The sequence below is a fragment of the Cucurbita moschata genome, unplaced genomic scaffold (genome assembly GCF_002738365.1).
Source record: "Cucurbita moschata cultivar Rifu unplaced genomic scaffold, Cmos_1.0 Cmo_Scf00002, whole genome shotgun sequence".
Lineage (NCBI taxonomy): Eukaryota > Viridiplantae > Streptophyta > Magnoliopsida > Cucurbitales > Cucurbitaceae > Cucurbita > Cucurbita moschata.
Window position 1 is genome coordinate 3,578,140 of NW_019268518.1, and position 25,579 is coordinate 3,603,718.

The 25,579-nt window shown below is 35.7% G+C and overlaps 5 protein-coding genes across 17 annotated transcripts in view; 3 read left to right on the forward strand and 2 right to left on the reverse strand.

Moving 5' to 3' along the window:
- LOC111457631 (glutamate decarboxylase 1-like) overlaps positions 1 to 198 on the forward strand; it is a 4,855-nt gene extending 4,657 nt beyond the window's left edge. For 2 of the 4 annotated variants that reach the window (XM_023099952.1, XM_023099967.1), the window contains one exon: positions 38 to 198. Coding sequence is in view for 1 of the 4 variants with exons in the window: in XM_023099976.1 (XP_022955744.1) it covers position 52 (1 nt within the window). In the remaining 3 variants the exon portion in view is untranslated. The remainder of the gene's footprint in view (positions 1 to 37) is intronic. The other 2 variants (XM_023099959.1, XM_023099976.1) reach the window with 2 other exon arrangements.
- A 786-nt stretch (positions 199 to 984) lies between these two features.
- Positions 985 to 12,006, reverse strand: LOC111457654 (pre-mRNA splicing factor SR-like 1). 9 transcript variants are annotated; one of them, XM_023099994.1, is made up of 6 exons: positions 11,913 to 12,006; positions 10,038 to 10,347; positions 8,964 to 9,044; positions 3,319 to 3,390; positions 1,633 to 2,108; positions 1,265 to 1,379 (listed from the first exon to the last, which is right to left on the reverse strand). In XM_023099994.1, the coding sequence occupies exons 2-6, from the start codon at positions 10,323 to 10,325 to the stop codon at positions 1,367 to 1,369; spliced, it is 930 nt and encodes a 309-aa protein (XP_022955762.1). In that variant the 5' UTR covers positions 10,326 to 10,347; positions 11,913 to 12,006; the 3' UTR covers positions 1,265 to 1,366. The 9 variants fall into 9 exon arrangements, 5 of the variants coding, with proteins under 5 accessions (XP_022955756.1, XP_022955762.1, XP_022955774.1 ...); XR_002712997.1 differs by lacking the exon at positions 1,265 to 1,379 and adding an exon at positions 2,948 to 3,082 and having other exon boundaries at positions 2,018 to 2,108; XR_002712992.1 differs by lacking the exon at positions 1,265 to 1,379 and adding an exon at positions 2,948 to 3,082 and having other exon boundaries at positions 2,018 to 2,108; positions 3,314 to 3,390.
- Positions 12,007 to 14,053: 2,047 nt separating this feature from the next.
- On the forward strand, positions 14,054 to 15,404 carry LOC111460488 (protein TPX2-like). The gene is made up of 5 exons (XM_023103753.1): positions 14,054 to 14,119; positions 14,221 to 14,307; positions 14,473 to 14,532; positions 14,658 to 14,752; positions 15,296 to 15,404. Exons 1-5 carry the CDS (start codon positions 14,054 to 14,056, stop codon positions 15,402 to 15,404), a joined length of 417 nt encoding a protein of 138 aa, XP_022959521.1.
- Positions 15,405 to 16,186: 782 nt separating this feature from the next.
- LOC111455282 (probable inactive receptor kinase At3g02880) lies at positions 16,187 to 19,326 on the forward strand. 2 transcript variants are annotated; one of them, XM_023096895.1, is made up of 3 exons: positions 16,187 to 16,387; positions 16,515 to 17,756; positions 18,478 to 19,326. In XM_023096895.1, exons 2-3 carry the CDS (start codon positions 16,553 to 16,555, stop codon positions 19,146 to 19,148), a joined length of 1,875 nt encoding a protein of 624 aa, XP_022952663.1. In that variant the 5' UTR covers positions 16,187 to 16,387; positions 16,515 to 16,552; the 3' UTR covers positions 19,149 to 19,326. The 2 variants fall into 2 exon arrangements, with proteins under 2 accessions (XP_022952663.1, XP_022952655.1); XM_023096887.1 differs by having other exon boundaries at positions 16,187 to 17,756.
- A 2,287-nt stretch (positions 19,327 to 21,613) lies between these two features.
- Positions 21,614 to 24,299, reverse strand: LOC111455352 (exocyst complex component EXO70B1-like). The gene has a single exon (XM_023096983.1). The coding sequence runs from the start codon at positions 23,969 to 23,971 to the stop codon at positions 21,935 to 21,937; it is 2,037 nt and encodes a 678-aa protein (XP_022952751.1). The 5' UTR covers positions 23,972 to 24,299; the 3' UTR covers positions 21,614 to 21,934.
- Between the last annotated feature and the right edge of the window lie 1,280 nt (positions 24,300 to 25,579).

Here is a 25,579-nt window from a genome sequence, read left to right on the forward strand (position 1 = left end):
TTTTTTTTTTTTTTTTTTTTTTTTAAAGTGTGTGTATTTTTCATATGGTTGAAGCTTGTGTTGATTCTATTCAGCATAGCTCCTGTTTTCTGTTTTAAGGACAAACTTGTCGTTCTTTGTTTTGAGGTTAATTTTTATGATGAGAAATGAACTATACCTGCCTATAATGGATCAGGTATGTGGGTCTTTTTGTTTTAATATTTGTTTTGATTTTCCTGTGGTACCCTTAAAAACTTTAAAATAATTTAAATTTTATTTTTTATCCCTGAATTTTAAACATATATTCTTACTCTTCAAAAATACAAATAATAAAAAAAAAAATCTGAAAATTAGGAATATCATATATTCTTAATTTTTACTCTTCCCATCGACAATTTCACCATTTTTGTGGGAATAATTTTGCCCAAAGGTCATCAAATTTTATCCAAATTTGACATTAAATTTGTAATTTGCCCTACTTAATAATGTAAATGTGTTTGATGATGAAAGTCTCACATCGACTGATTTAGGGAATGATCATGAGTTTATAAATAAATAATACTCTCTCCATTGATATGAGACCTTTTGGGGAAGTCCAAAACTAAGTAATGAGAGCTTATATTCAAAGATCATGGGTTTATAAACGAAAGAATATTCTCTACATTGGTATAAAGTATTTTGGTAAGCCCAAAGCATAGTCATAAGAGCTTATATTCAAAGTGGACAATATCATACCATTGTGGAGAGTCGTGTTCGTCTATAATTTTTCAGACAAAAAACTTCAAAACAAAGTGATTAGTCACTAGTATCACTCTTCCCTTGTCCTTCCAACATAAAGCTAGTATATAACAGTCCAAGCTCACCATGATTTGATATTTCTAACCTAAGCTCACCATGAATAGATATTGTCTGCTTTGACCCGATACATATCCCCATCAGCCTCACGATTTTAAAACATGTTTAAAACATGTTTACTATAGAGAGAGAGTGGTGGGCTGTTATAAATTGCATCAAAATCACACCCTCAAAGAATGTTTGGTGAAAGATCTTATACACAACCACCACATGGTTGTATTACATTTAGCCCAAGTCCGGGATTTGGGAGAGATGATTGTTCTTCCCATTTCCAATAGAAACTAGAATCTGGAATCTGTTTTCTAAATAAAAGATAAACATTGTATTGAACACAGTAGTGGACTTGTTGTATTATAGCATATCATCACTCACTATTTCCAGGAACCTCCCAATCTAATCACCTCTTCACCACTGCTATCCCTTCTATTATCAAACCTTTCTTTGCTCAAATCCCCTTTCTCCTCCCTCACATCGCCATAAATATCTTTGAGTTTTGCCAGGTTCATAGACGTCTTCTCTGTAGTCCCACCTCTTACAGGGCTTGCCTCTCGCTTGTGGTAGCCATCATTCCCTGTTTGTAAACTTTGACTTCTGCTCCTGCTCCTACTTCGGCTAAAACTCCTTTGGTAATGCTGGGCGACACTATCACGACTACTCCTTTTGTAGTCCCTTCTACTATCAGCATAATGAGTCCTCCGATCATAATCATAACTTCGTTCTCTGTCTCTGTCTCTGTCTCGCTCCCTCTCCATATCTCTACCCCTACCTTTCTCTCTTTCTCCATCTCTATCTCGATCCCTCTCCCGATTTCTATACCTCTCTCTGTCTCGATCACGATCTCTGTCCCTATCCTTTCTCCTACTATCCCTGTTGTGATCTCTATCCCTGCTCCTCTTCCTACCGTGATCTCTATCCGAGCTCCTCTCCCTGTCATGATCTCTATCCCTGCTCCTCTCCCCGTTATCAGGATGGCGACTGCTTGGAGATCTTTGTAGATCATCCCTGTTATCTCTGTCACTAACTGATGGTGGTAGTGTACAACGAACTGGGGATGAGTCCCTAGTTGAGGCACGATGTGGGGCTCGTTGTCCAAAGGAAACTGAAAGCGACGCTTTTACAGAAGGTGGCCGCCGTGCGGTATCTTCAGACCCTATTCGATGGGTTTCCCCTGTCACACCAGAATGTTTGCTGGGAAGCTTCAACTTTTCGAGATTAGCTGCAACTTGCCGCAAGACAGAAACTGGAATACGAGGGAAAAGGGTATCGAAGTAATACTGCAATGGGAAAACAAAATGAGAGTATTTTCAAACTACAGATACAAGGATTCAATGGCTAACACAATACAATCACTTAATACCAATATAGAACATTTGAAACACAAAGACTGCCAACCAAAAGTGAAATCCTCTCTAGCCAAATGCAAACCTATATATAGATATGATATCAAGATCTAATCAGCTTTGTACTGATAAAGCATCAATACACAAACCATTTTAGTTTGTTCCCTCTAGTCTCCAATCGTTGTGAACAGAGAGAGTGTTCTTCATATGATTTAAATCACTTCCACCTCCAAATTTAGTCTCCATTCCTCTCCGCAATCATCAAATTTAGTGAAGTCACTAATTACACGCATTCTATCCATCTTATACACTTGATTCATCTCTTTTCACCACTATAACAGAAACAATTAAATCCAAACAACGAATTTATTCAATTATTTCAAGAACATTCCTTGAAATAATGTGACAAGAATGAATAGTTATGAAAGTTCATGAAGGGGCAGCTCTAATAGGTATCTCTTTTGACAGGTAAAAGGTAACACAACCGATACTTTAGGTCAAAGGTCCCCTCAAATCTACCTAAAAGAAAAGTCTAGAATGGAAGTTGATAGGATACTGGAAACATCAGAAAAAATAAACAAAAAAATGGACCATACTACTGACTGAACAAGACACCCAAGGCACATTGCACGTGCATGCCTTCAAAGCTAAGAAGTACCTTCTAAAACAGAGAACATGGCATCGAGTCACCATGATAAACCGATAATATACGAGATGTTTTAATGGACAAAAAGAATCTCCTAATAAGTTGAAAGGGGGAGGGAGGAGGTTACGTTATCCTGTAGTTCTTCTTTTCCTGATCTTTTTTGCACCTCCTCTTCTCTTAGTGAGAGTCTTCGACTCTATTATACTGTATATATATATATATAATTCTTAATCTTCCAACCCGACAGAGTAACCTCCGGGATCTGCAATGTGCACAGAGCTTATACAGGATATCAGTTCCCAAAAACAACAAAAAATTTTCATTCCATGGTTAGATAATAGAGCAATGTCAACAGCAGGTTGTCACAAGATTCACAAACCAACTGTACATATACACACAATTTATCAAGTTTTTGAGGCAAAGACGTTAAAAAAGAAACAAGAAAAATATAACCCAACAACATGATATTTGAAGGGAAATGTTGGTATATAACCTGACCTGTCCAAGGAGCAAATCACGCACATAAGCACCCATTGTAGTCATTCGTCCATGGGATTCTGGTGAAAATTCCTGAAATACAGTCTGTTAGTTCCTTTTCTGCTTTTTATAGCTTTAGGTTTGTATAAATCCATTAAAAATGAAAAAAAAAATGCTAACATCATGGATTTGTAAGGAAGAAGTCTATTTTCATCTGTTATTCATTGGAAGGGAAAAAAGAGATTACAAATCAACAAATGAGCGAATAGAAAGAGTAAATATACTCCACTAAAATGCATAAAAAGTCAAGTTAGTTAAAGTCAATTTACTCTCATTTAATTTAAATTATTGGATGTATATAATATACTTATGTATATAAGACACGTAAAATAGTATGTCGACATGTGCTGAGTGTGTCCAGACGTATCTATGTCTGACAGAGACACTTGGCATAAAATGAAATGTATGTGCATGACAGGTAGTCGATATGTAGGTACTTCTAATTCCTACTTAACCCACACCATCCCTATCCTTAAAATCCATCTATTTCTCTCTTTCTGTATCTTAAAAAAAAAGTGCCTAAGATACAATTGGCATAGATAAGCAATAATTTTATAGAGAGGGTCCGAAGACTTGGAACTTAAATAAAATCTCCCGTTGACTTGGGAGGAAATAGAAGGAATCCAAGAGCTGAAACACAAATATGCCACAACTTCAAGTAAATCAACACAAAAGAACATGAAGCTCTTCTATAAAGTTAACATAGAAGTACACATAAATGGATAAAAAGCCAAGGTACACGAGTCTCTGCAATATTGGCATCGGCACTAAAATGTAAATGAAGTCAAGATAACCTTTTTTAAAATGGGGAACCAAAAGCAAAGAAATAAGAATATAAAGTAGACAATATCATACTCATATGAAGATCCGTTGTCCCTAACCGTTGGTATCATAGCTTAGTTTTTAGACTTTGTGACTACTTACAAGCTATAGAGAGTTGCCCATGACCAAGCTATAAACCTAGCTGTAGGTCGTATGATGTATGATGATTCACTGTTTGAGTTATTTGGATTGATTATTGTTGCACGTCTAAATTAGATGGTTGTCAGAGAATAATATGTCCCTTTTATAAAGGAGAAAGATAAATAAATCTAAATTATTAGATAATCTAAATACCCTAGATACTAGGTAACAATGAATCTAAATAATAATCACAAAATATTAGGTAACTAAATCTAAATAAATCCAATCAGATACATTAAGCAGACCAACTACTTTTGGAGATCACACAAATATCCTTCGACACTCTCCTTCAAGTTACTAATAGATATCATTCATTGTCAATCCCCCTTAGGTTGAGAAAAATATATCTATTACTCAACTTAGGCGGAGTGTTGAAGGATATTTAGCTTGAAGGGAGTGTCGAAGGATATTTGTGTAATCTCAGGGAAATAAGGGAAGTGGTTGACCTCCCCAATTTAATCAACACAAAAGAACATGAAGCTCTTCTATAAAGTTAACATAGAAGTACACATAAATGGATAAAAAGCCAAGGTACACGAGTCTCTGCAATATTGGCATCGGCACTAAAATGTAAATGAAGTCAAGATAACCTTTTTTAAAATGGGGAACCAAAAGCAAAGAAATAAGAATATAAAGTAGACAATATCATACTCATATGAAGATCCGTTGTCCCTAACCGTTGGTATCATAGCTTAGTTTTTAGACTTTGTGACTACTTACAAGCTATAGAGAGTTGCCCATGACCAAGCTATAAACCTAGCTGTAGGTCGTATGATGTATGATGATTCACTGTTTGAGTTATTTGGATTGATTATTGTTGCACGTCTAAATTAGATGGTTGTCAGAGAATAATATGTCCCTTTTATAAAGGAGAAAGATAAATAAATCTAAATTATTAGATAATCTAAATACCCTAGATACTAGGTAACAATGAATCTAAATAATAATCACAAAATATTAGGTAACTAAATCTAAATAAATCCAATCAGATACATTAAGCAGACCAACTACTTTTGGAGATCACACAAATATCCTTCGACACTCTCCTTCAAGTTACTAATAGATATCATTCATTGTCAATCCCCCTTAGGTTGAGAAAAATATATCTATTACTCAACTTAGGCGGAGTGTTGAAGGATATTTAGCTTGAAGGGAGTGTCGAAGGATATTTGTGTAATCTCAGGGAAATAAGGGAAGTGGTTGACCTCCCCAATTTATCTTGGATTTATTTAGATTTAGTTACCTGGGTATTATTATTTAGATTTAGCGACCTAGTATCAATATCTAGAGATTTAATTTAGATTTAGTTACCTTTTCTATAATCCTCTAAAAAGATAATAAGAAAGACGGCAGTTTAGACAACAATTATAATATAATAAGTGAAGTGATATGCATTTGTAATTTAAAATAGAGAATAAAGCATGTTTGTTAAACCCACTTGTGAATTTATATGACAAATTGCAGACTAAGAATCAAAATGATCTTCTGGCTGGAAAGAGGACAAAGAATGACAGGTAGTCGAAGAAAGCCTACGAGGTAACAAAAGGACCCCATTTTGGACAACAAGGTGCAAACCCAAAATGCTATAGGAAGGTCAAACATTGCTACAATGATAGGAGTGATGCAATCCTCACAAACGACCTCGAATTTAGTGCAAAATGCTAGGCAAGTGGCCTAGCCCAACAAGGGCAATGTCAACACGACATTAGAGAGCAAGTACTTCAAATGATGAGATCCTCAAGTGTCTCCTTTCTCATACTCATCTACTTGCTCTATACTAAAAAATTCTCCTTGCCCAGCCCAACCAAGACACGCTCATACTCATCTATCGATCTGTCTCCTTCCTCTATACTAAAAAATTCTCATTGTTTCTTGTATCACACCACCAATTTGAAGTATTTCCAAAGGAATGCCTCTTTAAACTAAATTGATGTGATTTGGTCTTCGCCCGCAACAATCACTTTGGAGGCTAATTGCCATCATAGTTAAGCATCACTACACAACATGAAAGGCACAACTCGACCTATGTCCTTTCGAACACTTCATGCACCTAAAAATCTCATCGATAAAGACATCCACAGTTCAGCTACCACTGCGTCTTTAGATGTCCCATCGAACACTTAAAGATCCCATCATTTGAAGTCCCTGAAGTGTCCTTGCTTTCCTGTATCGTGTCGACATTGTCACTGTTGGGTTGGGCTACCTACCCAACATTTTGCACAAGATTTAGGTTCAGCTGAACCATTTGTCCAGTCATTTGTGTTAGGGGTTGCATCACTTCCATCATTGCAGCAATGTCTGACATTCTTGGAGCATTTGGGTTTGCACCGTATTGTCCACCCCTGTCACTGAATTCATATTTGCATTTACTAACTGTGTCAGGGGTGGGGCTTCTAAAGCTAGGTCTTTTTGTTTACTAACTGTGTCAGGGGTGGGGCTTCTAAAGCTAGGTCTTTTTGTGCCCTTGTAGGCCACTTCGACTGCCTCCTTCCCCATCCTCTTCCCAGTTAGGACATCATTTTTCCTTTCGGTTCCTAATCTGCAATTTACTATATTGTAAATTCCTAATTCAGCCTGTATTATTCTCTATTTTAAATTACAAATGCATTGTTCACATATTATAATCAATCAAATCAATAACAGTGAATCTATCATATGACCTATAGCTAGTACCAGGAAGTGACGAGGGTTTACAGCTCCATCATGGGCAACTCTTTACAAACCACGATGTAAGTAATCAACAGAATTCCAAAATTGGGCTCTGATACCAATGGTTAGGAACAACGAACCTCCACAATGATATGATATTGTCCACTTTGAACATAAGCTCTCACCTTTGAGATAGTAACAACTAGACCAAAAAAAAAATTCATATGGAAGGATGGGACTTCAATCTCATGGTCGCCCCCCCATACTTAGGAACCGGAAAGCGAATCACTTCTCCCTTGGAGCCACTTTTGTTAGTAATAGTGAAAAAAACATAGCCAGATCAAAAAATGGGATCTCAAACCTCTCTAACATGCAACATATGTTCCAACAAAGTATTAAATTTCAAAATCATCTTTGGTATATAAGATTTAGGAGTTGGCTGAACAAGGGAGGTAACCAGATGGCAAGTGGCCATATCTTCTTGAACTTCATGAATTCCTTAAAGATTTTGGTCCAAGAAATAAATTCAAAGGGAGGGTGGAAGTTTAACCCTCTCATTTATTTACTTGCAATTGGAGCTCTGTAAAATTTGTATAGTCCTTGCTAAATAATTCACTAGTCTTCGTTCAAAATCAAAAGTGCCCAAGAAGATATCGAATATTTATCTAGTCTCCGTCTTATAAGAACCAACGCCAATACGAGATCAATAAAACTCATCTTGGTAATTGCCTAAAACAACAAATGTGTTCTTTGTGGGAGGACATTAACCATTTTTCAACTAGGGGAAAGCTTTTGTGAGATCCCACGTTGGTTGGACAGGGGAATAGAGCACTCCTTACAAGGGTGTGGAAAACTCTCCCTAGTGGATGTGTTTTAAAACCTTGAGGGAAGCCCGGAAGGGGAAGCATAAAAAGGACCATATTTGCTAGCAGTGGGCTTGGGCTGTTACAAATGGTATTCAAACCAGATACCGGGCAGTGTGCCAGCAAGGACGCTGGCCCCCAAGGGGGGTGGATTGATCCCACACCAGTTGGAGAGGGTAACAAAACATTCCTTATAAGGGTGTGAAACCTCTCCCTAGTGGATGAACCTTGAAGGGAAGCTTGGAAGGGAAAGCCCAAAGAGGACAATATCTGCTAGCGGTGGGCTTGGGCTGTTATAGCTTTAATCCTAGTTTTGAATTTTTTTAGATCATAACTCGTAGGGAGTCATTTGGTAGAAGTTGTTTGCAGACTCCTCAAAGGAACTTTCGCAATCTCATCCATTCCAGCTTTGAAAAATAGTATTCTTTTACTTCTACATGTTAGAGTGATCTCAAACTCAACGAAAAACATACAAAACTCAGGTCCTGTGTCTGCCCACACCTTCTCTTTACTTTTTCTTACGAAGTGATCCACTTGTATAACTAATAAAGTGTAAGAGAAAAGAGCCTCAGAATTCATCTTCACTTCCACTCGCAAAAGAACAAAATCAGAATTCAACTAGGGTGGGTGTTGGTACCAACCAAGCCAAAACGCACCAACCAAGCCAAAATTCATCTTCACTGGATAAGAAACGGTTGAAACTTCATTCAAAACGCACCAACCAAGCCAAAATGGCCTCACATACAAAGGGACAAGGCATCCGTTGTAGTACAAAAGGAGAGGTTACAATGCATTCTCCAAAGGGAGGGGTTGCAGTAGAAAGTCAATTAAAAGAACAGAGTAATAACTGGATTAGTAAGTATCAACAGCCGTAATTTTAAATTTGAATGTCTACCATACTTCACAAGCATTTATGGCCTCTCTATAATATTGAAAATAGGTCTGTGCTTAATCAATTATCAATACAATTACATTGAAGGCAGCAGAAAACAATGATACAAACGACAAAAAACAACTTACAGTCACATTAAGGAAAATTCTAAGCCAAACACATGCATGCTAACTGTTATCTTTAGCACCAGTTCTCATAATAATAAAAACAAAAAACAAGCACCCATATGTATCATATACCTCTTCATCTTTAACATAAGGTTCAAACCAATTCCACAGAGTTTTCGTATCTGCAACATATCTCAAGTAGAGGAATCCAATCTGGAAAAATTAATTAAAGAAATAACATCAAATGGTAGCAGAACCAAATCATACAGCTACACCCAAAATTTCTTAAACATCGGACAACTAAGGGCATCATAATAATAAGATAAGAAAGCAAATTATGAAGAAAGAATGTTCATAATTAAATCAAAATACAACATATGCAGCTTTATGTTATTTTTAATTATTTATTTAATTATCCCGAACCAATACTGTTCTGGCAGAACAGAATTGAGATGGAATGAAGGTAGAACTTAGGAAGGGAGCAGCCTAACGCATAAATATACCAAGAGCTAGTCTCCAATCTATTTTGAAGAAGCATACTAGTTTAGATTAGTAGTCTATTCTAGGTGACAATAACAAAATTCAAACAAAAATACGATGCTTCTTCAACATCCCAAAGTTGAGGGAGGACTAAATATCTAGAAGCACATATATACAACTACCAATCAGAAAAGAAAAGCAACAGAAAGTTATTTTTTTAAAAAAATAAAATAACAAAAGCAGAAACATAGAGCAATGCAGATTCTTCAAAGATCCATGGATCACTACATACTACCAAACAGAGATGTAGCTGAAATGCTTTGTAACGTAAATATGATGAAAAGAAAGAATTAATTATTCTCTAAAATGCCCACAAGAAAATTTCATGCAATAGAAACAGAAACCTTCAAGAATACACTGACAAATCTACGTCCAGTTAAGTTAACTAAATTATCATATTTACAACATCAATATTTGATCCAATTTGTACACTATTAATCAATGTTCCAACAAAGATTGTAAAAGTACATGCAACATGAAGAATATTAATTTTTAAAAATATACAAACTGCAAGCTTTCAGTCTTAATGTCCATAATATATTTACAAAAGAAAATGAATAAATAATACGGAATTCACAAAAGGAGTAAAAATAAAAGTTCAACAATATAACATGTCAATTCATTATTATTTAATAATAATTAAAGGTCAAAGGGATTCTACCCTACCGCTCTGATGTAAGGAGAATCCTCGTGCTTTAATAGCCCATGCATTTGCTTCACAGTAAGTTTCATGGTGAAAAACTTGTACAGAAGGCAGAATGCTGTTGAAGGACCACGGCAGTTCCCAGTCATCCATGGCTCCACATGATCAACTTGGTTATAAATTTCATCGACCACTTCATGGTATGTCTTCAAACGATAAAGCTCCTTAAAGTAATCAGAAGAAAGAATGTTCATACATAAAACCTTCTCCAGCAAAGAATCAATTGCCTTGCCACAAGTCTTAATCTCCATTATAAATCAACTAGACATCTACCTGCAGTAATTATAAATTCAGTAATTAAAAAATAATATGAAAAGAAAATTTGATACTTTGAACAGCAAGCCTGAAGATATAGTCTGGAGAAGACAAACACAAATTAAGTCACTCTAATCTGATAGCATATGAGAAACATACATGGTCTGCATACAAAAAGAAAGGAACCAACAACGAAAGACACCTACAAAAGAACATTTTTCTTTTTTCCACAAGTGACATTGAACTGATGTGTAAAAATATTTCAAGTGGTGCAAGCTAGCTAGACATCCTCCACAAGTCAGCAGCCAGGAAAGGCTGCCTTCGTTTACCTTCTTGTTTCAACTATTATTAGCTGTAAAAATCTTAAAGCAGAAACAGCCTTCAACTTTCACTACAATATTTCGATGTCCAATTTCATCAACTTATGTTGTTCAGAATTTTCCTCCACAGATTAAATTCATTTACAACTCTTATGACTATTTCAATCATGCATAAAAATAACCAAACCCAATCCTTCGAACTTGGGTTGGGTTGTTCGGCGGGTTACTAGAACATCCCTACTTGAAGCCTACATCCAAAAGTTGCAAAAATGTGTGCTTTGCTTTAAAAAAAAAAAAACTCACCAAACTTGTACAGGTTACTTAATAATGGACCAGTCAATAAATCACTAATTGCAGAAAAATCCATTCAGCAAATGTTTCTAATTATTCAATGATCAGATGATGACGGTAATATTACTTCTATTGATAATAATCTCAATACCCGAGGACGCTTCAAATAATCTGAGGGTGTAAGACTCCTCTTTGATAGAACAAAACAACCCATGCCATCATCAAGTTGGAGGTCCTTAAGTACACCTTGTTTCTTACCTTCAACTGATATTCTACTCAATACAACCTTCCTAGTTTATTCATTTAGATGCTTAACATTTACTACATCTAGAACTTCCAATAATAATTGAAGTTTGAAAAACTCAAACAATTAGGATCCAGGAACTCCATTTTCACACAAAATCTTTCATACACAGGATTAAATTTAAGAAACCCAAATGGTAATACGCCTTCTCAAACCCTATAATTGAATCCAAAAAATTGATAATTGACTACATAAATTCAGTAACCTTAGTATTCCACTCCAAAACAGAATAAATCAATAAAAAAACAAACAATTCAAAACCACGTCTAACTTAATAACAGATAAACCCAATCAAACCCAATCAAACCCAATAAGAAGGGGTTTTAGTAAAGTAATAACAAAAAAAAATCCTCAAACTACTAAATAAGAAGTCAAGACAACGACGCCAAACCCAGTTAATTATCACAGGAAAAAGGTAGAAAAAAGGAAAGATCTTAAAACTAGAAATCCCCATCGCTACCATCACATTATACAACATTGGAAGAACCATCTTCAAGAAAACTGGAACTAAAAGAACCAAACTCCTAAACTTCCACCAATTCTATCGATCAAGCTACTCAATCGCACATATAAGACACGCTTCGAAGTACCCGGATTCAAAATTTGCTTAAACCATCTAAAAAACAATAAACCTAAGAGATTCAGAAACAATCGCAACAAACACATACCGTTGGGAAACGAAATGAAGTAGCAAAATTGTCGAGCGGAAAAGGGAAAGACGGCAAAGAGAGGAAATCTCGCCGTACGAAGGAAAGGACTTTGCAAGCGCGCTCGTTCGGGATTTTATAATGCTGGTTCCAGGCGGGAACGGTCAGCTAATTGCGGGACGGTCAGCCGGGGACGAATCTTTGGCGAATATTCGGATTATTGGGCTTTTATTCCATTTATCTTCGACCTAAACGAAATTTGTAGATTGGGCCTTTCTAATAAACAGCCCGGCCCAATTAATTTTGCTTCATATAGGCCTTTCTAATAAACAACCCGGCCCAATTCATTTTGCTTCATATTTGCGAAGCTTCCGACATTCTCGGACAAATGTTAATATGGTGTTTAGTGAGTGATATTACTTCGTTTGGTTAAAATACCATTTTATTTTCCGAACATATTTTAATTAATTTAATCATTATACTTTCAATAAATATTAAAATTAATCTTTACGGTTAAAATAAATACATTACCCTTTTACAAAACTCGAACTTTCACGAACATTTTTTAATTAAGAATTTCACCTAACCCGAGAAGAGAGAGTCAATTTCTACTCATGTCATAAGGGAAGGCAAGAAAAAATAGAAAGAAAAAAAGTGATTCAATTCAAATGGTAAAAAGTAAAAAAGTAAAAAAATAAACCAACCATAGGAGACATCACGTTGACTCTAATAATAAAATGCCAAAACCCTAATTACACCTTTATCCCAAATGCAATCAACCCTAATTCAAAACTTTGGAAAAAATGATTTTATATAATTAAGTTTGAATAAATTTAGAATTTGTTTCGAATCATCTTAATAAAATTACCCTTTTCACGAAGATTATAAAAGTAGCCATAAAAATTATCACGTTCATTTTTTTCTAAAAAAAAGTAGATAAAAATAGAGGAAGAAGAGAAAATGAAGCTCAAGCTCGTGAAAAACTGCATTATCCATGTATGAAACGAATTCAAAATAAAATTAAGAAGAAATAGAGAATAAGAGTGTTAACATGACTCAAGAATTTTAAGTCGAACCTGAACTACCCCAACCAAGCAAAAATTGTGGGTTAGTTCATGGATTGACTCCACACGAAATAAATTTTTGTTTGGTTTTTTTTTTCTTTATTAAATTTTCATAAAATAAATTTTTTTAATCAATATATAAGTTGATATGAGCAGAGAAGTAGAGTTACAATCCAACCCAACTTAACCCTAATTTAAAAATTATTATGAATATTAAGAATATTTGATATTCATAATCGAAGTTACTGATGTTTGTTAATATTTTCATGGTTAAAGTTGATAAGTAAAATTTTGTAAATAATTAAAAAAAAAATTCTTTAACAAAAATTAACGGTCAATTTAAACTTGAACTTAAACTTACTTAAAACCAACGAAATAGATTAAAATATTACAAAATTCAAACTTGGAGAGTTAATATGTCTAATTAATGTTCTAATGCGTCAAAAATATTTGTTTTCAACCGATAATTTGTAAGTAAAAAAGAAAAAAAATACATAATTGTATTAAAATTGAAGTAAAATTGTTGGTAAATAGGTGAAAAAGTAGATAAAGCCAAAGAAAAAAAATTGTATGAGAGGGAGGTTTAATCAGAAGGGTTTGGGTTTGTTTGTTTATAAATAAATTCCATTTTATTTCCATTCCCATCCCATTCCTTCTCCTCTCTTCCTTTTATCTCAAAATGAAGATCCCCTTACTCACCCCTCCCTCCTCCAAGGTTACTCATATTTTCCTTTCTCTCGGTTTTTATTTTCGTTCTCGAACCTATTCTCAATAATCTTAACTCGTGACTGTTCAACTCGTAAATTTTTTTTATTAGCTTAGGTTTAAAGGTTTTACTCTACTCGTCCAGAATGAGAGTATTCAGTTTAGTTAGTGAATGCTCTAGAAGGTTAAAAGAGTCTGTTTCTTTTTTTAATTTTTATTTGCCGACATGTTCGGTTATTAAAATTTTACGTATTCTGTGAGATCTTACGTGGGAGGGGAACGAAACATTTGTTATAAAAGTGTGAAAATCTTTTAAAGTCTCGAGGGGAAACCCAAAAGATAAAAAGCTCAAAGAAGACAATATCTGCCATTGGTGAGCTTGGGCTGTCACAAATGGTATTTGAACTAGGCACTGAGCGGTGTGCCAACGAGGACGCTAAACCTCCAAGAGGGTGGATTGTGAGATCTTATTTATTTTTGCAACAAATGTAAATAATTCGTTTTCTCTTAATTATTTAAACTATTTATAATTTTGGTGGAATTTCATGTGAATAAATAAGGTTACTACAAAAGAGAACACAAGGTCACGAGATTTCAAATTGCATACTCAAGAAAGGGCCATCCAACGTGCAATTTTCAACTATTCGGTAACTATTTTATTTTATGTTTTTTTAAGTCTTTTAAAAATTATTTATTATAAATAAGACTTTTTCAAAAAACTACGAGAATAAACGTTTTTTTTTATAAAGGCGTGAAAATCTATATATATATATATATTATATAATGATTATTCAATTAATATTTGTTACCAGGTAGCAAGAAAGGTACTTGTGATGGAAGAGCAGAAGAAACAAGAAGAGAAGTTGAAGAAGGTAATTTGGAATTTATTATTATTATTATTTATTTTTAAGATTTACAATAATTGCAATTTTATATTTTTTTTTAAAAAAATATTTGAAGGGTAGTTAAGACATTTCAGTGGCTAAAAATGGGACAGATTATAGAAGAGGAAGAGATTCGTTTGCTAAGAAAAGAAATGATTCCCAAAGCTCAGTTGATGCCTTTCTTTGATAGACCATTCTCGCCTCAGAGGTACTCAAATATTGATTATTATTTTATTAATTATTTATGAAAAGCTTATATAATTTTATAAATTAATTTATTTTAATAAAATTAATTTATTTTAATAAAATATTATTTATTTATATGAAATTTAACCATTTATTTACCATACTTTTTGGGGAAGAAGGTTGATAGGTCCTCTTGTCCCACCTTTTTGAGAACGTCTTTGGAGGAGGAGTTGTTCTTTATCAATTTTGCTATGATCCCATTGAAGAAAAAAAGAGTCGAGAATTTGGGGCGCTCCCTTTTGAGTTCTCGTTTTTAGATCATTTCAAAAAATTAGGAGAAGTCGGGAATGAAAGTAAAATAATCGAAATTGGTGAGGCTTTATCGATTCCTCACAAGCACCTGTTCAAGAAAGAGGAAACACGGGATCCCTTCTGGGCTTACTGAGTTTGACTTTGGCATGATGTCTTAAACAAAACTTCAAACCAAACGACCCCTTAATAATTTTATTTTCTCATTAAAATATGTTATGAAAATAAACTTTTTTTTTTTTGTTCGTTTTTGCAGATCAAAAAGACCCTTAACGATTCCGAGAGAGCCTCATTTTCATGTTACGAGTAGCAAATGTTGGAACTGTCTTCCCGACACTAAAATTAATTGCTTTCAACGAAAATGAAGTAGAAATTGTCAGAATGATGTATCAAGATTAAAACGACAATATTTTTACTATACTCGTATCTATGGTATTTTCAAATAATATAATGTCATAAATGTGAGGGTAAAATTTAAAATTATAACTTATAATATGTTTTGTGATTTAATAATTTGGGTCGTACGAATGAAATTATCTATTTTTTTCAGTTGAGTTGGACACGGTCGTTAGGTCGTTCATTTTTTAAATTATTTAAAAAATCATACTTATCTACCATACAAGTTACATTAGTAACTAAGACATGACAATGTTTAAATATCAAACATTTACAAGTACAACACATTATTAATATCTGTTACAAACGTTAAATATTCTTAATTATTTTAAGAGTAGGGTAGGGTTGGATTGTAACCCTACGAGTTGGTCGGGTTGACTTCACAAAATAAAAAAAAACATAACCAACAAACTGAACCAAAGTTGTTTGATTTTCAAAAAATTTAACCCAATCCAAATCCAAAAAAAATCTAACCCAACTTAATCTTAACATATTTGGAGTTGGTGCGGTGATCGGTCGTATAAACAACTCTATATATTAATTTAATATTATCGATAATACATTCAAATAAAATTAATTTATATTCTTTTAATAAATTTTTTTAATTATTTTAATATTAAATAAAATGTATTATTGATTAATATTATTTTAATTAAAATTATATTGACATATTTTTTTAGTAATTGATTTTAATTGGTTAAAGAACTAGTTTGATGATTATAATATTACATATTTCCGGAGCCTAAGCGTAGGTTATATATTGAACGGCGATGTTCTTGATCTTGATCGCCAAGGTCCACTTTTGGTAGAAATCTGTCAAGCTCACCATTAATGCCTCACAATCTTCGGCATCTTCTTCCTCTCTGATTTTCCGTTTTTACTCAGTCAACCAATGGCCTTGAATCCTTCTACTTCTTCTTCAAGTTCTACTTCAACGCGTTTTCCTGCAATGGTGAGCCCACCCCTCTCTGATTCCACTATTGGCTTAAAAAATCCTCATAATCATTTGGATTTTACAATACCTTCTTCCTCATTTAATCTCTCTGCTCACTCTCCCTTGATTTCTTCATCATTTACAGTACCGGATTAGCCTCTGTTTTCTTCTTCATCGCCGGCAATGGCGCGCCGGAATTTTCTTCGGCTGTGTTTGTCATTTTCGGCGCTTGTTGTTTTGTTGTTCTTCCCTACAGGAGCGGCTGACCTTGCATCGGATATGGCGGCGCTGGTGGCGCTTCAGAAAGCGATGGGCGCTCGGAGCCGGACTCGTCAATGGAACCTCTCCGATGAGACTCCGTGTTTGTGGTTTGGTGTTATTTGCGGCGGCGGGAGGGTTACTGAACTGCGGCTTCCCGGTGTTGGACTCTTTGGTCAACTTCCTCTAGGACTTGGAAATTTGACTCATCTGGAAACCCTATCTCTTCGTTCTAACATGCTTTCTGGTTCTATTCCGTCTGATTTTGCGAACCTTCGCTCTCTCCGGAACCTCTACTTGCAACGGAACTCGTTTTCCAGTGAGATTCCTTCTGTTCTCTTCAGTATACAGAGTCTGGTTCGATTGAATTTGGCGCATAACCAGTTCATTGGTCCGATTTCATCTGTATTCAACAATCTTACGAACTTAGAGGTTCTGAATTTGGAAGGGAATCAACTCGATGGATTCATTCCTGATTTGAACATTCCCTCGCTCAAAACTCTCAACGTTTCTTTCAATCGTCTCAACGGCTCAATCCCTACGCGATTGTCCGATCAACCAGCCAGCGTCTTCGACGGAAACTCACTCTGCGGGAAGCCACTGAGCCCGTGCCAAGGCGAAGAGAAGAAATTATCCACCGCAGCAATCGTTGGTATCGTAATCGGAGGTTCAATTGCATTTTTGATCATCGGTCTGATTTTGATCTTTCTATGTCGTAAAAGGAACAGGATTAACCGGCGGAATGATGCTCAGATGACGACGAGGTCGGAGGTCAGGAATGGCGGTGGAGGAAATGGAGGAATTAGGAATCAGAATGGTTTGGTGTTCTGTGGGAAAGGAGAAAGTGTGTTTGATTTGGAGGAACTGTTGAAGGCTTCTGCAGAGGTGTTGGGGAAGGGAGCTTTTGGGTCAACTTACAAGGCAGCTCTGGATATGGGGATGACCATGGCGGTGAAGAGATTGAGAGATGTCAAAGTTTCAGAGGAGGAATTCATGGAGAAGATTGAAAGCTTGGGGATGATGAATCATCAGAACTTAGTTCCCATTAAAGCTTACTACTATGGCAGGGATGAGAAGCTTCTGGTTTGTGATTATGCCCGCATGGGAAGCTTATCCCTGCATTTACATGGTGAGTTTCTTCCTTCTTCATTATCTATCTGCCAAATTGAGTGATTACCCATTAGAGTTATGAAGTCATTGCAATTAAACTCTATGATCTCATATGTATAATTGCACAACTCCCTGGATAAACTTTGGGTGATTTGTGATTTAGAGGATATTATTATGACCTTGAACAAGATTAGGATGGCTAGGATGACAGCACAAATCGAGAAATCGATAAATGGTCAAAATATCTACTAGTGGTGGGCTTGGACTGTTATAAATGGTATTAGAGCTAGGCCCCGGAGGGAGTGATTGTGAGATTCCACATCGATTGGAGAGAGGAACGAGTGCCAGCGAGGACGTTGGGCCCCGAAGAGAGTGGATTGTGAGATCCCACGTCAATTGGAGAGGGGAACGAAGCATTCTTTATAAAGGTATGGAAACAATATCCGCTAGCAGTGGGCTTGAGCGGCTACATATCGTGTTCTTAAGTTTCTAGGATAGAACTTGACTGCGACAACCAACCGTTAGTTTATAAGTAGTTTGCAATGGAACGAATTGGAAGTTTAAGCGAGTAATTGTAACAATTTGGAATTTCCCTTGTTATTTTTGTTGGCTTTCTTTTTCTTATGCAACTTTGTGCCTCTGATTAAGAACTTGTTTGTTTAGAACAATCACATAGTATTCTTGTTGTGCCTCTTGTTAAGTTAGAACATAATGTCTATAATGTCTATGGTTTATCTCAGGCAACAAGGATTCTGGTAGGACTCCATTGAAATGGGAAGCAAGGGTTGGCATTATGCTCTCGGCTGGTCGTGGCATTTCGTATCTACATTCCCGACGACCTCCGACCTCCCATGGGAATATAAAGCCTTCAAACATTCTTCTCAACAGATCCCACACAGCTTGTGTCTCTGACTTTGGCCTAATTCAGATTGCAAGTCCTACCCCCACTCCAAACCACACCGTAGCCTACCATGCCCCCGAAGTCACCGATCCACGAAAAGTATCCTTGAAAGCAGATGTTTACAGTTTTGGTGTGGTAATTCTAGAGCTTCTAACAGGAAAGACTCCGAACTCATCAACGCTTAACGACGATGGCGTAGACCTCCCACGATGGGTGAAGTCGAAGGTCAACAAGAAGAAGACAGCAGAAGTGTTTGATGAGGAGCTGTTAGGAAACAAGAATGGGTCGGACGAAATGATTCAACTTCTGAATCTTGCCATGTTGTGTACAGATCCATACCCGAATAATCGCCCTTCAATGGCGAAGGTGACGAGTCGAATCGATGAAATATATCATTCGATCGTACTGAAAGAACAAGACATGAGCAAGGATAAGTTTTATGACGTGGACAGTGCTGTTTCTCAGCAATTTTACTCGGCTGATTCAATCATGGTTCCACCTTCAATCTAGCAACTTTACTCGGTGCTGCTGACATATAGAACTAGTTGAACATAAATTGTTTGTTGATTCTTTGGATTTGCTTCTTTGTTGTTGTAATCATTGATTCAAAAATTTTCGATCGTTAATTATGAAGCTATGATCAGTGTTTCTTTCGGTGTAATTTAAAGCCATTTTGTGAGTTTTATTTCAATGATTAGCAAGTGATTGCTCGTGAATTATTAGACTTTGGCAGTGTGGATAGAGACGTTCATAGGACGGGGACGAGATTCGTCCCACTCCGTATTTCAATCTTCAGCCTTACAAAATTTCCAATATAGAGCGAAAATTTTTTTCTTTATAATATTCCATTTTTCAATATAATTTCTATTAAAAACACGTAAAACATCGAAAAGAAGTATTAATAATATGGGATTGAAAGCGAATGATGAGCTGGTTACAGTACAAAGATTGATTTTGTTTACAACATGGCTAACACTTTCTATAATGCTCCTCCAATTATTTTCATTTTAATTTATTTTAGCTAATTAATTTATAATATTTATTATATTATTATTTTATTAGGTTGATGATAGAAGATCTTTAATCACTAATAATAAGCATATAAATTAGGCTTTATTAAGATTAGTATATATTTAGTTTCTAAATATTAATTTTTAATAAGTTTTAAAATATTTAAATGTTTTTCTATTTTGATCTCTTAATTTTAAAAATACCTATCAAATTCTTAAGATTTCATTTTTCGACCCATATTAAATAAAAGTCTAAGTTATTTAATTTGAATTTAAAAAAAAGAGTTTAAACCATTTTTAAAAATATTTCTCTGAGTTATTGCATTGAAAAACACGAAGAAATAATAACAAATAATTTAGATTTAAAAAATTATATTAGATCATATAATCGATTTACACAATAAAAAAATTGTTGGAATAGCTCATTTGGTAGAGTAGAAGACTGAAAATTGTTATATCATCGATTCAAATCTGGTTGTTAGTACATCATGAATTGATAGTGACATGTAACGACCCAAAATTTCATAAGAATTGATACAAACTATAATGACTTTTGTTTTGTCCTAAATCTAAAAGAGTAGCTATGACTTCCAATGCCATGCCCTAACAAGTCTTTTCGTATGTTGATAGTGATAGTCATGCTATTAGGTTTAAGTTTGATTTTTATTTTTTTTTATATCGAAACGTATAATTACCTAACTATATTATATTTGTTTTTCGAGATATTAAAACAATATTCTCAAAAATCTGATAGAATGTTAAAAGAAAATAATTTCGAGAACAGAAACTATTTATGAGTACAAAACTGTTGTATATATCGTTAAATTATATCAAATTAGTATATAAATAATTTGAAAGAGGTAAAGATATTGTTTGGATAATACATCATTTAGAATATTATTATACAAAAATTCTGATATATGAAGATGTAAGACATTTTGACTATCGAAAAATAAATAGTCGTTAAAGGGTAATCACTTCGACCCTACTTGAAATTTTTGTCTTTGTTTTTCTCGACTTTTTTACATTTTCAGAATCTCAATCTAACTTTTTAAAACGATAAATAATTTATTTACTTGGATGAAGGGGAGCCGTGAACATGCTCCTCGACCAAGAGTTGGCTCATATGAGTGTGGCTCACATGAATAGTGGTTTTCGAGGGCTCTTGCTGGCTTGGTGGAGTTTTCTTCTAGTGGGTCTGTTCGAGTGTGCCTCGTTTAATACAAATATATTTTCTATGCATATTAAAAAAATATATATATAGTGCGCGAGATCGAGATTGAATAGGCTTTCATGTGAAGTTTGAGCACGTTAAAGCCCAAGTTTCACCAATTTCCCCATTGAATAGGCCTCACACCAATGAAGAGAATTATAAACCTATGATCATTCCCTAGATTAGTAGATGTGGGACTTTCATCCAACGGTATCAAAATATATCACACCCTAGATTGACCATCTAATTTTTAACAATAGTTTTTTCTTTTTTTCGGCGTTCAAAGATCAAATTAACGTTCATTCTCTTTTTGTCGAAAGAATATATTTCTAGTCTTGATAAAGTGAGACAAGATCTCTCTAGGAAGCTCTAGAACTTAACCCAATCCTATGTACGGGTCAATCTAATTGCACAGATGATCTGTTATTTTCCACTGTAATTCTAATTTATTGGGAAAGAGGCGAAGAAATGGATTCATCATTCAATTTGAATCACTTCAAGAACGAGAAAAAGAACTACCACCCCCTTCAGTTATTTCGATTGAAATACCCATAAATGGTATTCTTACTTATTTCAATGATCCTCAATATATAAGAAATAGTTCCAGAATTACTCTAAATATGGAACTATAGGGATGCATTCAATCAAATCCCAAATCCCCAATCAAAAGAGGATTTGATTGAGTATCAAAAACACTTTGAGCCAATAAATCTAAAGGGGTGAGAGCTAAGAGTGGAGGAAGGCCAAAAACAAAAAGAATTTTACATGGTTAATTTTGACAATTACAAGCAATCGTTTGAAGAAAATGAAACATAATTTCAAAACAAAATGGAACAGCGCAGTGCATTCAGCAAATTGAAGCCAAGGAAAGAAGGGGGTGTTTGCAACTGCAATTGCAATTCATCAATTGCAATCTGACATGACAAAACTAGCCTCAGCTAGGGCTTCCAACCAAAAAAGAAAAAAAAAAGAAAAAATTATATATAGAAAGATGAAGATGAAGAAGAATTCTAATAGAGAATAATGGGTTCTTGCCTTTTTCAAGTTTCATTTCGTGATCTTCAAGCTTTTTATCATCTCTTTCTTGCCATGGAGGATGCGTTTCCATCGAATAGATCATCTATGTAGGTTTCTATGTCTTCAGGCTGTAGCTTAATGTATTTCTCCGTTTGTCTCCCTGGATCCAAGTACTGCGAAAACCTCGCTAGGAATGACCTATACGCCGGAATCATCACCGCCGATATCGATACTCGGAGCTCCGATTGAAGCTGCTCGTCGCTTATCACCCACGTGCTTTGCGTCTTGTGAATCTCTTCGAACAGGGCGTTGAATCCTTTGAACTTCTCCTTCAGCACTGGCTTTATCACTTTCCCGTGCACCATCAAACCCTCGTGGTTCAAACACCCCAACAATCTTCCCCATGTTTCTCTTTGGTAGTTCTTGTGGTACTGGCGTAACTCCGAAGATCTCTTCCTGTACCAAGCATCGCCTACCAGTTCGTGAATCTCTGCAGATCCTTTGATTTTCTGCAAGATGTATCGCCCGTTGTTCATCATGAAAATCGAACTCAGTGCTACGTCTCTGTACAGCTTTGATTTCGCTTCCAGATTTGAGTCCAGGAGCTCCATTACCTTCGTCAGTTCCGTCGAGAATGGGGATTGATTGTCATTGCTAGGGTGGTTGTAAGTCGGTGGTTGTTCGCCTTCGAAATGTGGTCGGTTTGTGGAATCTGCTCGCTCGATCTTTGCGTGATCTTTGAAAATCTGTTCCAGTGTGTTTCTGTACTCGCACGCATATTTCAAGTAGTTCATCGTGTATCGAGTCAATGGATGAACCGCGCCGCCCGGTACCGGAGTTCGTCCCGTGTCGGCTTTGATCGAGTTTTCGAGATCGCAAAATATGCAAATCGCCGCTTCGCCTAGACGAGTTCGAGCGGTTGTGGACTCTGTTTTGAGCTCGTTGGCGGATTCTTCTGGAAATAAGTTTTCCATTTTTGGGACCAGATCACGAAGAGCTTCGTACATGTCGAGCATCTTGAACAATTTCTCGGCGGAACGTTTCGTCATTGCGACTCCTTCTGAGAAATTTAGGAGTTGAATCACAATGCCGCGAGTTAGATTGCTGAACAGACTGGCGGAGATTGGAGGATACGCTGAAAATACAGATTCGGCGAGATCCCGTTCGCCGGAGAACAAAACGGTGGCGCAATGCTTGATGGTTTTGATCCATATAGCGATCTCCCTCTCCATTGATTCCCAACTCATCTTCTGAATATCATCAATGCTGTATTTCTCGAATCCGAACTTCTGCAAGGCATCTTCGAATATGTTTCTTCTTGCTACGATGTAAACTTGGCAACATTCCGATTCGAATCCACCGGCAATCATTTGGTTAGCGATTTTGTTCAAATAGCTCACGATCTCGCCGGAGTAACCTGGAAAAAGGAGTTGAGCGGAGTCAGCATCATCACAACGATCCGGTTCGGGATCCGAATCGCCATTTCTGGATTCCTCGAGAAAGAACCTGAACTCTTCTTCCAAACAAGAAAATGCTCGCTGTTGAGTGCTCCCGATGCGATTGATCAACGGATTCTTCTCGTCTTCCAACTTCATTTTGTGGATTGCACTTTTCAGCTTCGATATCCGATTAACTGCTTCCAGAAACGAAGATTCGTCCTCCGGCACTCGGTACTCTCTTTCCTTGGCATTCGATTCTGTATTCTCGTATTGCTCAATCTTCGCATCCACGAGATCCATGAACTTGTCAATGAACTTCGGAATCTCCACAGCAGAATCCTCCTCTCGATCGCGAGAACCGTGAGAAGTTAACAGAAATTGATCTACGTCTTCAAGAATCGTGTGGAGATCACAATGAAGAACCGGTTCATCCTTAGACTCATCCTTCTCCTCCAACTCCTCCTTCTTTTCCGTCTCATTCTCCTTCTCCTTCTCCTTCTCCTCCTGATCCTTATCATCCTCCAATTTATCTGCAGATTTTACATCGGATTCAACAGCAACAGCATCTGGAACGGCATCATGAGCGGGCAATTTGGGGGCATCCTCGTTGGTTTTCTCAAGAAGGTCTGGATTCTCAGGTTGGTTCTTCTCCATTGTGGTTGAATTAGGGAGTTGGAAGAACGAAAAAAGTGGAGAGTTTCAAGAAAAGAGATGCAAATTGTGAAGAAAATTATCCATGAAATGAAATTTGGTGTTTTGTTTTCTTAGAGTTTCATGTGTTCTTGACTTTGTGGCTGGATTTTGAAATGGTCGTTGTAAAGGAGTGGAGAGAAAGCGGGAGTTCAGAGGAATTTGGTTATTTTTGGCTCTGCATCCCACGCCATCATTCTGTGGTCCGACTTTCTACTTCCTTAATGAATCACCCTCCACAACATTACATTTTTTTTTTTTTAAAACCTATTTTAGTATCTCGATTCCTATCGCACTATTTGAACCGAACCCAACATATATCTTTTAATCCGTTGAACTATGTTCAAATTAATAAAGAAATTTAATAGTTTTTGTTTCAGATCTTATCTATTAAACATAGGTGTGTGCACGGGTTATATTTGGTTAGTTGAATTTTTTTTGGACTCGGGATGATTGGGTTGGTGACTCAAATATGGTTCTCAACCCTACCTAACCGGAGTTTTTTTTAGACTAACTCAAATCTTCAGCATCGTTGGATTGTGAACTCTATTTCGAGGTTGATAGATTTGTACATGACTTCTATTTGATTGGTCGGAGTTTTTTTTAGACCAATTTGAATCTTCATAACAGCTTGATTCGTGACTCGAATATGGTTCACAGCCTTACCTAATCTAACTCGAAATTTTAACGGTTTGGTTGAGTTGGGTGGGATTATGAACCCTATTTCCAGGTTAATAGGTGTGTACACGAATTGTGTTTAATTGATTGGAGTTTTTGTAGACCAACTCGAATCTTCATAATGGTTGGGTTGGTAACTCTAATATGGTTCACACCCCTCCCTAACCTAACTCAAAATTTTAAAACTAGGGTTGAGTACGTTGAATTGTGAACCATATTTACAGGTTGATAAGTGTGTACACGACTTGCATTTGATTGGTTGGGATCCTCCTGTCTTACGTTATTTTTCTATATATTACATTTAACGTTGAGTAAACCATGTTTGATCTTCAATTTTTTAAAAACAAAAATCTCGTTAAAATCTTTGTACATTTTAGGGACGATTCAAATGAATTATTCTTTTGGACAATTCTGACGAGGCACTCGTTGAGACAACTGAAAAAAGTCTTGAACAGAACATATGATTAAGAACATTACATGATGCACTTTCCCTCGATGGAAGACCTCTTGGGTGAAGACTATTTCATCTCCCACGCTAAAGTCAGAAGGTCCAAATAAAAATATTTCTAGAAAAAAATCATTTTCTACACATTCAAAACTCGAGAGTAGAGATGTCACAGGTGGGCGAAGACAAAGAAGACTTCGTCGTCCATACCGTTTATTTAAGTTTCCTTATCTACAAAAATTTTTATTTATTTTTACGAGGATCAAGACAAAGGTTCTCGATGGTATTAGGCTTCTCGGAATTTTTTTCTCCAATTCAAAATTTTTAAAAATATTAATTTCAAAAACTTTAATCCATAATTTATAAAAACTAAAATTTTAATATTATATGTATGTATGTGTGTGTATATATATATATACTTGAAAGTAGGTGTGCTTCCTCAAGGTTGG